General features: G+C 35.0%; 1 protein-coding gene across 7 annotated transcripts in view; it reads left to right on the top strand.

Moving 5' to 3' along the window:
• Positions 1 to 14,592, top strand: part of HERC4 (HECT and RLD domain containing E3 ubiquitin protein ligase 4) — a 127,493-nt gene that overhangs the window by 28,886 nt on the left and 84,015 nt on the right. For 6 of the 7 annotated variants that reach the window (XM_005226412.4, XM_010820591.4, NM_001076894.3 and 3 more), the window contains 2 exons: positions 3,075 to 3,234; positions 8,741 to 8,817. In XM_005226412.4, the coding sequence (XP_005226469.1) occupies positions 3,075 to 3,234; positions 8,741 to 8,817 (237 nt within the window). Of the gene's footprint in view, positions 1 to 3,074; positions 3,235 to 6,792; positions 7,867 to 8,740; positions 8,818 to 14,592 lie in introns of those variants that run through there. The other variant, XM_059882544.1, reaches the window with a different exon arrangement.

The raw sequence follows: 14,592 nt of genomic DNA, 5'->3' as shown, positions 1-14,592 counted from the left end.
CTTAGTATTGTACAGAATAGTAATAGTACCATACAGAATAGTTTCAGTACCCTAAAAATGCCCTCTGCTTTACCTGTTCGTCCCTTCCTCCCTTTAAACCCAAGCAGCCAGTAATGTTCTTACTGTCTCCAGAGTTTACCTTTTCCAAAATGTCATATGGTAGGAGCATACATTTTGTAGCCTTTTCAGATTGGCTTCTTTCACTTAGTAATATGCATTTACGTCTCCATGTGTTTTTATGGCTTGATAACTCATTTCTTTAGCACTGAAAAATATTCCACTGTCTGGATATACCACAGTTTATTCATTCACTTACTGAAGGACATTTTGGTTACTTCCAAGTTTTGGAAAGAATAAAGATGCTATAAACATCCATGTGCAGGGTTTTGTGTGGACATAAATTTTAAGCTCCTTTGGGTAAATGTGAAAGAGCACAATTGCTGGATCATGTAATGGTATGGTTTGTTTTGTGAGAAACTGCCAAACGGTTTTCCAGAGTATCTGTACCATTTGCATGTCCATCATCAGTGAATGAGAGCTACTGTTGCTCTATATCCTCACCAGCATTTGGTATTGTCAGTGTTTTGGGTTTTGACCATTTTAATAGGCTGATAATGGTAGCTCATTTAAATTTGCAATTCTCTGTTGGTAGGTAATTACTTGCCATGTTTATGTCTTCTTGGTGTGGTGTTATTTCAGGTCATTTGCACTATTTTTTAATTGGGTGGTTTTCTTATTGATGAGTTCTAAGAACATTTAATATATAGATCTATTTTGGGGGAAGGGTTGTCAGTCTTTTATAGGTGTGTCTTTTGCAGATAATTTCTCCAGTCAGTGGCTTGTCTTCTCATTCTTTTGATAAATGTAAACTTTTGTAATCAGATAGAGAAGTATACAAATTATACAGTTTATGGCTTTATGAATTTTCCAAGTTAGTGTATTGTTAACTTCTCAGCTTAGTTTGAATTTTCATTTCTCTCATCAATGAATTTGACATCTTTTCATAGGATTAAGAGCTGTTTCTGTTCTTTCTGTGTGGACAGTCAGTTCATATCTTTTGCCCATTTTTTCACTGAGCTTCTGCTCCCCCCTCCTCCTGTTTAGTCTTTAAATATTAGGGAGGTTATGTTTTTATTCGACATATCAACTACGTTTTCCCTCTTTTTTTTTTTAAATCAGTTGTTTCAGTTTGCTTTTAGTTTGTTTTGCTATATTTGAAGAAGTAATTTGAATTTTCTTTAACAGATACGTGGCATCTCTTTCTCTTTCCTCACATACTTAACTTAGTGTCAGTGTCTTCCAAAATTCTTCCTAGTATCTTTTAAAAGTATTTCATGTTCCCCTGGTGCCTTTTGTATATCTTTAGCTTTGCCTTTAATAAGATCCTTACCCCACTTGTTTTTCTATAGACTGTAAACTCCTTGAGGACTAGAACTCTGTTTTATTTATCTTTCTCTAGTACTTAGAGCACAAGAAGTATACAGTAAATATTAATATTTGGCATGAATGATTGTGTCTTCTTTGTTTCTTGGATTTTTGGTGTCTTTGATTTTATAGCAATTGATAACAAATTTAAGTGCCCTTCCTATATTGTTGAACCAACCAGTCTTACTCATCCTTCTTATCATCCTCTCATTTTTTGCTCTTTATTCCATCTCCTTTGAGGATTGTTCTGGAGAGACATTGATTCATTTCGGGGTCCTCTGTGAAAGATTAATAGATCTTTTGCATTTTACTTCTTTCTTCATAATTAAGATTTATGGGAGTGTTTTGATGTAAATAAATAACATACTTTTAAGTCCTTTTGTGTTTTTGGGAGAAGGGGCAGTATGTTATATATGTTATGTTTTGTTTTCGTATGTTTCTGCAATATAATTTTATAAAAACTTGTATATATATAAAATATACACAAAAAAGTGAGAGATTAATATAGTGAATTTCCATGTACTATTTATCAACTTCATGAATTATGAATTCATAGTATTGTAAGGTAAGTACTTAAAAAGACATATCATTAGAGTTATACAAATTCTTAAGGCTCTCTAAGGGCTGACTTCCCACCCCAAAATGCAGAATAAGTAATGCAGATGCAATTTGAATTTCTCTGTTACTTAGGGATTCAAACCTCTGTGATGTAATCTCTTATTATTGAACAGCTGTATTTGTACACTGAGCTAAAATTATGTTTCTGAGGAAGCTCTTATTGGTTCAGTTTTAGCAGCTCTGCAAAAAGACACTTTGAGTTTGTAGAAGACATAGCTTTATTATTAGGCTAAAAAAGGTTAATTTTTTTAAGAGGTTAATTTTTAATGATGTCTTTAAAAAAACTTGTATACTAGTAAAAAACCTATAATGCACATCTTAAAGAGACTAAGGAAGCAATTTCATTTTCTTTACTGGTTTGTCAATGGCTATTGACAGTCTTAAGAGGGCCAATATTTTAAATTAATTTCTGATTTAAAACTTGAACATATTTTAACCACATGTGGAGTTTTTATATCTTTCACATTAAAATAGCAGCTCATAAACTGAAATCTGTTTGTTATAGTCACATTGCCTTTCAGTTCTCTCCTCAGCATATCTAGTAGATACTTTATTTATGAGATCTGTAAAGAATTTGTTTCCTATTAGAAATTGCTAATTCAGATTATTTCATTTGTTTCAGAATCACTTCATAGTAGTATCCCATATGGTAATACATATGTTGGTTATGATTTTATTGTTAAAAAACAGCCAATTTATTCAAATGATTCCTTTTCAGCTGTACTCCTTTTATTGGTAATGGTTTTGAGTGAAGACCAATTCCCGAGAAAATTTTTATACACCTTTAATTTCTTCTCCCAAATATTTAAGTTACTTAATAATCTGAGTTGATTATGCCCTGTGACATATATCTGTATTTACTACAGTGAGAGTTTTGTGTGGAATGTATTTGTTAGGTTTTGTAGAATAACTAAATTACAGTCTGTATTTCAGCATTTCCTTAGCTTTTTTGTACAAGATGAAGACTGTAGTTTTATTCTTACTGGAGGTTTAAAACTAGAATGTAATGTCTCTGTTTCTGATTTCTGTAGAGCAGGTTGTTGCCCTGGATGCCCAAAATATTGTAGCTGTTTCATGTGGAGAAGCTCATACATTAGCACTAAATGACAAGGGCCAGGTGTATGCTTGGGGTCTCGATTCTGATGGACAACTTGGCCTGCTAGGATCAGAGGAATGTATCAGAGTACCCAGGTAACAAAGGTGACCGACAAAGGGGTCTTTAACAATCTTTTATAATAAATTTGTTATCTAAATCATTCTGCTTACTACTGGGCTTTTAAGAGCTGACATACAATTACTTCTCCCCTTTAAGCTCTAAAGGCATTTATTGGGTAGGTGCTTGCCTTTAGTTTGGATTGAATACTGTTTTTTGTATATTTCATATTTCTCCCAGATTATGTATGTTTGCAAAGATAAAGGGTAGAGAATGCACACTTTATTATAAATTTTCTCTCACTGAAATTTTTAAGTGGATTAAGACTAAACCATTAAATATTGGTTGATTGTTTTTTTCTCTTGTTTTTTTTTTTGTCTTTATTGTTTTTATTGAATGTTGAAGTCCCACATGCTTAGAGTAAAAAGAATAATTCACTTTCTACATTTTTACATAGCACTGACCACAATTTAATTTATGCTAACCACTGATTCATCATAGAATTATTTCCGAGTTTAAAAATAAGCAGTGCTTCATCAATATTGTAGTTTTACAGAATTATATAGGGCATCACCATTGCTTTAATATTAAAAACTGTAATCCTGAACATAAAGGTTTAAAGAAAAATATCCAGTTCTTTTGGGTACATAATTAATACACTAACTCATCCTTAGTGTTTAAAATTATACAAATTCTTGTCTCCTTAAACTCTTTATGTTTTTTCTCCTGGTAATAGTTACAGGAGTAAAAGAGAACTCTAGGGAACCAAGATATTATACTCATTTTAGATTTATTCCAAGTAGCATTTTTATAATATACACATTTAGATATTTTGTTTGTTTTTTTTTTATCCTGAACCCTCCTCCCTCCTCCCTCCCCATACCATCCCTCTGGGTCGTCCCAGTGCACTATTTTGTTTTTAATTTAACATTATTAATGTTTGCCCTGGCTTAAGAAATAGATAACTACTAGGATAAGAAATTGGAGCACAGGAAATAATACATTTCAGAACAGGAGGGAATTGTCTGGCAGTCCAGTGAGGACTCCATGCTTTCATTGCTAAGGGCACAGGTTCAATCCCTGGTCAGGGAACTAAGATCCCTTAAGTTACCTGGTATAAAAAACCAAAAACAACCACAAAACAAACAAAAAAAAACAGAACAGAGCTCTTATCATTAGAAATGATTTTTTTTTTTTTTAAATAGGGATGGTAGCTAGTTCCTTCAGCAAGCCCATATTTTTTTTATCAAATGTATATATATGTATATATGTGTGTGTATGTCTGTTAAAAAACTTAAAAAGTATACATTTGAAATATTTGTTTTGTTTTAGCATATTAAAATATTTTTTTCATCTTTAGTTTGATGCTTTATATTTGTTCTAGTAATGAGCTGTCTGTTGAGACTTTGGGATATGTCTCATTAATGTGTTTTCTTTAACCTGTAATCAAATTCTGCAAAACTCCCCAAACAAATTTCTTCCTTTTGTTTCTTCTGTAATAACAATTAAATAGCAAACACATTTCCCGTTATGCTTTTAGTGCCTCTTTAATGATGGTGCTGTTGGGAGAGAGAGTTTTTTCCTTAAGCTAAGTAAATTGAATTTTTTTAGTCATTTCAATTTTGATTTCTTTTAGAAAATGTTAATTTGCAGCCAAATGGCTGCTGGCTACAAAATGCAAAGCATTCATAGGAACAGAGTGATCTCACATTTGTCACATTCTCTACTGCCTTTATTTCCTTCCGTAAGTAATTATTGTAGAATGGGATTTTTTATTTAAGATTTTTAAGAACTTGGTGTTTTTAGTATGAAAAGAGAGTTAGATATTAGGTTTTCTAAGTCCTTATTTTCAAAACCATGATTCACAACAAGGCTGTCTAGTTTCCAATATTTTTCACTCCACTGAATTTTCCTTTTTTTTTTTTTTTTCTGTTCAGTTCTGGTCTAAGAGACAGTAATCCATAGATGCTTAGTAAAGAGAGAAAGATGAGAAAATTTTATTATGTGACAGTTTATTTGAAGGTTGCCCAATAATCCTGTTATTTGTAACTTTGCTCTTTTATGAACCTGAATGGGGACCTGTAAGAGATCTTAATTGAGTCCTTTGATTTAAACGTCTCTGTTTATGTATTTACTGAACGTCTTACTAGTTTTAAACTGTGTATAAGGGCATCTTTCCTGTTGAACTTTCTCAGTTTTTCATTGGGCTAATCTGATTTGGATCTGTTGTGACACACACATATGTATACATACATATAAATTTTTACTGGTACTTCATATTTTAAAGGGAAATTTAGTATTTCAGTACAGTAGGAGTATGTTTTTATGAAAGACCATTAGTGATTTTTTTGTTTTTAAGTCTTAACACCAAATCATTTTTTAGATCCAAACCTTTTTCTAGGTGCTTAGAAATGTCAGCCAGCTTTGTAACTTTCACATACGTTTTGAATAAAACATATGATAGGAGGAAACTCAGACATATGAATAGATTTTCTTGATTTAACTCAGTTTTGAAAGCATATTGCAGAGCGTTCCCGGGCTGTCCAGTGGTTAGGACTCTGCTTTCACCTGTAGGCCATGTTAGATCTCTGGTAGGGGAGCTAAGATCCTGCAAGCTGCATGGCATGGCCAAAAAGTATCTTACAATTTCTGCCTAATATTAGCATATGAAAGTACAGAGTATTTCAGATTAAAATGAAAATTAAAGAACATTTAATGGTAGGGGCTAGATCAGTTGTTAGCCTAAATTTTTCAAAATCAGCTATAAACTTTTCTCAGATGAATAAGAAAGTTGTGGCTTAATTGGGAAATAGAAAATTGTTGATTATGTTTTACTGGGAAATTTATTTTTAAAACCACTTTCTTGAGGTACATTTGGCATACAAAAAGTTTTATTTATTTAGTGTATACACCTTGATGATTTTCAAATTGGCAAAATATTTAATGCTTTAGTTCCTCAAATTCTTGATTTCATACTAAATTCTTGATTATATTCAAACTTATCACTGTTTCTTGTTAATGGTTTTTAAAGAATTTTACCTTTTCAGACAAATTGGAAGTGCCTGGTTTCTGCCGTATTGCCACTGTACATTAAGTTGGAAAAATGTAACAATACAACAGTACACGTATTCAACAATTTATGTTTTGACTTCAAGGCTTCTCAAGGGAGGGGTGTATGAATCTTATTTCCAGGTTTATGCACTGTTTTCTTAAAATTTCAAACGTCTTTCAAAATTCAGTGAAGAAATAATTCCTTTACAATGAATAATTTTAGCGATGTGGCCATTTAAAAATGTTTGACAAGAACTCTAAACTTTAGGGAGTTAAATTTAAAAGTATTTATAAAATATTTACCCTAGACATCCGAAATTTTGATTTTCTTTTCATAGTTCTTATTAATTAGGAATCTTCATATACATGTGTAAATATATTTTTATTTACAAAATTTCTTTTCTTTTGACTTTCCTATTGATTTGAATCCTTTTAAAAATTGAAAACTGAAAAACATTTACATTATCTTTTTTACTCATTGAGGATTATATTTGATGAATTCTATAAAACTTTGTTTCATTAAGAATTTTCTGATTTGTCTCTTCAGGAAAAATGCACCATGGTAAAATTGCTTTACTATTCATATATATATAAAACAGTATTTTTGTTTCTTTTTTAAATTCCCAAAAGCTAAAAAAAATAAAAAGCAAACCCTCTTCTCTTTCCCACCTCCACTCCCCCATCTTCAGTGTATTACATCTCCATAGAGACAAAAGCAGAGATTTCTTTCCTTTGAAACAGTAATTCCACAGAAGAACATCTTCACTTCTCTCAAGCAGACACAACTAAAAAATTCATCCTATATTCTAAGCTGCATGATAATATTTTGGTAATGAGAATCACTTGAGTGTAAATTGCTGTGTAAATTTAGAAGTTTTGGGGGCAAACTTTATGAATAGTTTAATATTAAAGCCTCAAAGAAGTTACAGATTCACTTATCCTCAAACAATGGACACTTGACATACTTTTTGTTTCCTCATACATTTTGCCAGGCACTGTGGTAGGTGCTTGGGATTCCATGGGTATAAGATAATATACAGAGCTTATTGTTTAGCAGAGTATACTAGTAATAATTAAATGACTAAGTATTCCAGTATTTTATAGAGATAAATGCTGTGAAGGAGAAAACAGCGTGCTGTTAGAATGTAGAATTTGAAAAGATTTTACTTAGTCTTGCAAATTGGGCTTGATGCCAGGAACAGTTTTTTTTTTAAAACCATTTAATACCGTTCACTATTCAATGTATGATGTACGTAATATGCATAAGCAATAACAGTAAATGTTTAATAACTTCACAGTTGTAAATATCCATGTATTTTTTTATTCCTGGTTTTGCTTTGCCAGTGTATATATAGCCTTTTGCTATATTTGAAAATCTGAAAATATGTTGGACCCTGTTAACTTGTTGGATTCTGCTAAATGGTAGCAGTACAACTCTCAAGTTTTGTAGTTAAGAACATAAATCCACTAAATAAATTATTTTTAATACAACAATATGGAATTAGAGTAACTCTCCTTTTTCCCGCTCAAAATTTGGTTTGCTGAAGCTGCCTCCCGAAAATCATGGGTATCGACACTCTGGTCAGAACTTGCTCCGGACTCTCATATGGCAGAATCAGGTCAGGTGGCAGTATCAGGTAAAGGGAAATAAGAAACATACTGTATTTTCCCACCCCCTTTTTTTCTTGAAAATGTTAATTCAGGAAAAACAGAATGACCAGGTGAAGGTGAACTACATAAAACCTGGGATGATTCATGCACAGAGTTACTTGATTTTTATGTTTTAACACAGCCTTTAGAGTTACATTGCAGTTAAGGAAAAATCAGAAATTGGCGGGAAAAGAAGCTAAAAAAATGTAAGGCAGAAACATGAGATGGCAGAAATATGACCTCACACATCAGTGATCATAGATATGAATTAAGTTTCTGTAGTAAAGAATTAAATACATTTAATATCATTGATTTAGATGCAAAGGAGAAGAAAGATAGTCCAAAAGGAATAGGTTTCATAATTTGTGAATTGGAAGCATCACATGATAGGAATCCCTACTGGTTCTTAAGGAACCTGATGGAGGAGAGCATTTACTAAACTGGGCCAGATACACCAATTTTTGACAAATTAGATCATGTACATTTGTCTTAGAAATATATTACCAAGTTTCATATTTTAAGTTAAAGTTTTTTCAAATTTTGATAATAAAAACATACGAAAGCACTGAAGTATGAGCATAGATTACTGTGCTTAAATATTGTCCTTTCAAAGTGTTTTCTCATCACACCTCATAATTTTTCATACTTAGATTTTGTTTACTGATTTTAGTGTAAATTTTTTATAAATTGGGCTTGTGTAAAAAAAGCATAAACTGCTAGGTCACACTAGTAAGGAACTGCTGGTAAGGAAACTCTTTGCACATAGTAGGTGGTCAATAAATAGCATTCAGGATTCATTTATTAAACGGAATTAACTAATCCTGATCTCTTCTTCTTTTCTAGAAATATTAAAAGTTTGTCGGATATCCAGATAGTACAGGTTGCTTGTGGTTACTATCATTCACTTGCACTTTCTAAAGGTAAGCATTGCTTCTATTTTCTTTTGCCTTTTCAGCTTTCTTATTTAAAGACGAAATTCCTTCAACTTCATCCTTATTAAACATCGCCCCGGTTCTTCTTTATCCTTTTCATTTCTGTATACATTTTAGAATTAGTTTGGCAGTTTTCATAGACACTTATTAAACTATTGGGATTTTGTTTGGGATTGCACATTGTCTCTAAATCGAATTGAGGAAAATCTTTGTAATACTGAGTTTTTCAGTTCTTCAACTGGTGATATCAGAGAAGGCAATGGCAACCCACTCCAGTACTCTTGCCTGGAAAATCCCATGGATGCAGGAGCCTGGTAGGCTGCAGTCCACGGGGTCGCTAAGAGTCAGACACGCCTGAGCGACTTCAGTTTCACTTTTCACTTTCATGCATTGGAGAAGGAAATGGCAGCCCACTCCAGTGTTCTTGCCTGGAGAATCCCAGGGACGGGGGAGCCTGGTGGGCTGCCGTCTATGGGGTCGCACAGAGTCAGACACGACTGAGGTGACTTAGCAGCAGCAACTGGTGGTATGTTCCCATTCATTTTAATCTCCTTTTAATTTGTCTCAGGAATATTTTGTTCTTTTCTGTGGAGAGATCTTACATACATTTTGTTAGATTTTCCCATAGATATTTGATGTTTTTTGTTATTCTGAATGGTGTCATTCTCAAATCATTTTTTGCAAGAATATAGACATGACATTGATTTTTTGCATCTGATTGTTCTTTAGCTTGCTGAACATTATTCCTTCATAGCTGGGGTAGTTTATACTTGCCCAATTTCATTTGATCTCACAGATAAACTTTTTATGACTAGAAACAGAAAGTCATCTAAGCATCCTGGTACCTTCACTTATTTCTTTTGACTTCTCCCTATGCTTGCTAACGATTATGAGTTCGTAGAGAACCTGCCATATATATTTATTTTTTTATAGTTTTAAAATTTTGTTTATTTATTTTTGTCTTTGCTGGGACTTTGTTTCTCTGCACAGGCTTTCTACTCTCTAGGTGTGGTGCGCAGGCTTCTCATTGTGGTGTGGCTTCTCTTATTGCAGAGTGCAGGCTCTAGGGCAAGGGCTTCAGTGGTTGCAGCCTGTGAGCTCATTAATTGTGGCTCCCAGGCTCTAAAGCACAGCTTAGTAGTTGTGGCACACAGGCTTAGTTGCTCTGGGGCATGTGGAATCTTCCCAGATCAGGGATCGAACCCATGTCTCCTCTGTTGGCAGGCAGATTCTTTACCACTGAGCCAGCACACATGCACCAGGGAAGCCCCATGTATTTGTTGTTACATCATTTATAAAAGTAAGTTTCAGTGGCTTTATTATTATTAGTTTAAATTTATTAAATGCCTTGTGAGGCCTACTGCGAATGAAACAGTAGACTAGAACTATAGGGAAATACCAATAAATTAAGAGACAGTTTTAGGGACCATGTGATCTAATAGAAGAGGCAGATGTACAAATATTATAATTGAGGCAGAAAAAATATATACTATTTTTGGTCAAGGTAAAAGTAAAATACTGTGGGAATAAGGGAAAAAGTGTAGTTTGACAATAGAATTGGTAACAGTCATATTTGCTACAAGTCTTGAAAGATGAATATAATTCAGAATTGGAGACCTGTTGAGAAGCAGCTAGGGGGAAATGTTAAGGATTGGCTAAAGTAATAATAGTACTAGTGAGAGCATAGAAGGAAAGTATTTTGTGTATTTGTGTATCAGCGTATAATTTTACGTGGGTATTTTCAGAGCATGGGAGACATTTTCATACTTAAATAGTGGTTGAAGTAAAAACAAATCTGTTACAAAGGGCCCTATGTGCCGTGTTAAGGGATTTGGGTTTATTCCATCTAAGAAATAAAATGAGGGGTCGGGCTGGCATCCCTGTATTTTTTGATGTTACCTGTCAACTTCTCTTTTGGTACTTTGGTAGATAAATTCAAGATAAATTTAAACCCAAAGGCTTTACTGATGAGGACAGTTTTTCTATCTTGACAAGTATTCTTTTGCCTTATTCAGCTTCATGTTTTAGCAGTGTCTTATTCATTTAGTGAAAAACAAATTTTTGGGGTGGGGAGCAGATCACTCAGTATGAAATAGGCACAGTGGTAAGCAGTATAGTACTAGCCTTTATGGTGGTTGTTTAGTTGCTGAGTTGTATCCAACTGTTTTGTGACCCTGTGAACTGTAGCCCACCAAGCTCCTCTAGCCATGGGTTTCCCAGGCAAGAAAACTGGAATGGGTAGTCATTTCCTTCTCCAGGGAATCTTCCTGACCCAGGGATCAAAGCCTTGTCTCCTGCATTTGGCAGGTGAATTCTTTACCATTGAGTCACCCTTAGGGACTAGCGTAGCCCTTATGGTTCAGTCATACAGATAACAGTATAGTCATATAGTACAAAAGAAGACTGTAAAGAAAAAGGTTTGGGATACTTAGATCCCGTAATACGGGGATTGAACTTAATTTTGGAGATTAAGGAAGAGAGAATAGAAGTAAATTAGACAAGAGTGAGGGGAAGGTTTAGGCAGAGTGTGTGAGACAAAAAGTGTGTAAGAAACTGGCTTTGGAAAATATGAAGGAAGGTGAGTATGGCCAAAGTATAGTAAGTGAGGGAAGAGATTGGTGTGAAATGAGCTCAGAAACATAGGTAGATTTTGTAGAACCTTATAAGCCTTGTTAAAAATATTTATCCCAAGAGTTGTGAGAAGGCACTGACAAATTTTTCTCAGGTGAGCAACATTTCAGATCTATGTTTTTTTAAAAAAAATCAGCTCATTTGAGTTTCATTATGAAATAAACACATGAACATATAAATTTATGGAATAATTAATTTGAAACTTATCCAGACCACTATTATGGTGTCTACCATATATCAGATCTACATTTTTATATCTCTGTATATACAAATGTCTGCTAGTTAATGTCCATAGAGTATTTCTGCAAGTGCATATCAGCAGTTGGTAAGAGTGCTTGTCTTTTGGAAGAGGAACTGGTGATCTAGTTTGGAGAGAAACTTAGTAAGTATGTACTATTATGGTATGAATTTTTAAAAATCACTTATTAGTATGTCAATTATTAGTGCCATTTATTTTATAAAAATAAGTAAAAGATGTTTAGAGTTGTAAAAAAAAAATGTAGCAATGGGTGAGCAAATGTGGTTAAATAGAGAGAACTAGAGATCTCTTAAAGAAAATTAGAGATACGAAGGGAACATTTCATGGAAAGATGGGCACAATAAAGGACAGAAATGATAAGGACCTAACAGAAGCAAATGGAGAACGCAATGGCACCCACTCCAGTACTCTTGCCTGGAAAATCCCATGGACCGAGGAGCCTGGTAGGCTGCAATCCATTGGGTTGCTAAGGATCGGACACGACTGAGCGACTTCACTTTCACTTTTCACTTTCATGCATTGGAGAAGGAAATGGCAACCCACTCCAGTGTTATTGCCTGGAGAATCCCAGGGACGGGAGAGCCTGGTGAGATGCCGTCTATGGGGTCGCACAGAGTCAGACACGACTGAAGCAACTTAGCAGCAGCAGCAGCAGCAACAGAAGCAGAAGATATTAAGAAGAAGTGACAAGAATACACAGAAGAATTGTACAAAAAAGATGTTCACAACCCAGATAATCACGATGGTGTGATCACTCACCTAGAGCCAGACATCCTGGAATGTGAAGTCAAGTGGGCCTTAGGAAGCATCACTATGAACAAAGCTAGTGGAGGTGATGGAATTCCAGTTGAGCTGTTTCAAATCCTGAAAGATGACACTGTGCAAGTGCTTCACTCAGTATGCCAGCAAATTTAGAAAACTCAGCAGTGGCCACAGGACTGGAAAAGATCAGTTTTCATTCCAATCCCTAAGAAAGGCGATGCCAAAGAATGCTCAAACTACCGCACAATTTCAGTCATCTCACATGCTAGTAAAGTAATGCTCAAAATTCTCCAAGCCAGGCTTCAGCAATATGTGAACCGTGAACTTCCTGATGTTCAAGCTGGTTTTAGAAAAGGCAGAGGAACCAGAGATCAAATTGCCAACATCCGCTGGATCATGGAAAAAGCAAGAGAGTTCCAGAAAAACATCTATTTCTGCTTTATTGACTATGCCAAAGCCTTTGACTATGTGGATCACAATAAACTGTGGAAAATTCTGAAAGAGATGGGAATACCAGACCACCTGACCTGCCTCTTGAGAAACTTGTATGCAGGTCAGGAAGCAATAGTTAAAACTGGACATGGAACAACAGACTAGTTCCAAATAGGAAAAGGAGTATGTCAAGGCTGTATATTGTCACCCTGCTTATTTAACTTATATGCAGAGTACATCATGAGAAACGCTGGGCTGGAGGAAGCACCAGCTGGAATCAAGATTGCCGGGAGAAATATCAATAGCCTCAGATATGCAGATGACACCACCCTTGTGGCAGAAAGTGAAGAGGAACTAAAAAACCTCTTGATGAAAGTGAAAGAGGAGAGTGAAAAAGTTGGCTTAAAGCTCAGCATTCAGAAAACGAAGATCATGGCATCCGGTCCCATCACTTCATGGGAAATAGATGGGGAAACAGTGGAAACAGTGTCAGACTTTATTTTTTGGGCTCCAAAATCATTGCAGATGGTGATTACAGCCATGAAATTCAAAGATGCTTACTCCTTGCAAGGAAAGTTATGACTAACCTAGACAGCATATTCAAAAGCAGAGACATTACTTTGCCAACAAAGGTCCATCTAGTCAAGGCTATGGTTTTTCCTGTGGTCATGTATGGATTTGAGAGTTGGAGTATAAAGAAAGCTGAGTGCTGAAGAATTGATACTTTTGAACTGTGGAGTTGGAGAAGACTCTTGAGAGTCCCTTGGACTGTGAGGAGATCCAACCAGTCCATCCTAAAGGAGATCAGTCCTGGGTGTTCATTGGAAGGACTGATGTTGAAGCTAAAACTCCAGTACTTTGGCCACCTGATGCGAAGAGCTGACTCATTTGAAAAGACCCTGGTGCTGGGAAAGATTGAGGGCAGGAGGAGAAGGGGACGACAGAGGATGAGATGGCTGGATGGCATCATTGACTCAATGGATGTGGGTTTGGGCAGACTCCGGGAGTTGGTGATGGACAGGGAGGCCTGGTGTGCTGCGATTGATGGGGTTGCAAAGAGTCGGAGACAACTGAGCAACTGAACTGAACTGAGAACTATTATAAAGAACCTGTTGAAATGGGTAGGTGTGGATCTATTAGCCATATTTTTCTTTAGAAAGAAAACAGTATATGACTTGATTGATAGGTGATTAATTAATAAAAACCTGTATGTAAGGTAAAAGAAGAGGGGAATATGAAGGATGACTCCTTATGTTTATGACTTGTGCTGCTGAATCAGTTAAGATGGTTATTTACTGAAAATGAGGAACATTAGGAAGAGATCCAGGTATGGGAGGTAGGAAGGGGATTGTGAATTGAGTTTAGGGCATGCTGAACTGGAAGTACCTTTCAAATATCGAAGTATAGCTGTCAGATAATCTATTGGATACATGGATTTATTGCTCAGAGGAGAGATGTAGGGTAGTGATAAATTTTGAAGGTGTTTAGCATGTAATTGATAACTGAAGCCTTGAGCTTAAATGAGTCCCTCTTGGAAGAAATCATATAATAAAAATGAGACCTGAGGAATATTAAAAAGGTGGTACTTTCTTAGGAACATCAGGAAATGAGATCACCCTCAGTTATGTGACTTACCCCATTCATTAGTAAAGTAAGTTGAACTAAATCTCTAAAGGAAC

The sequence above is a fragment of the Bos taurus genome, chromosome 28, assembly GCF_002263795.3.
Source record: "Bos taurus isolate L1 Dominette 01449 registration number 42190680 breed Hereford chromosome 28, ARS-UCD2.0, whole genome shotgun sequence".
Taxonomy (NCBI): Eukaryota; Metazoa; Chordata; class Mammalia; order Artiodactyla; family Bovidae; genus Bos; species Bos taurus.
Note: the sequence above shows the minus strand (reverse complement) of the source record. Positions and strands in the feature narration are given on the sequence as shown.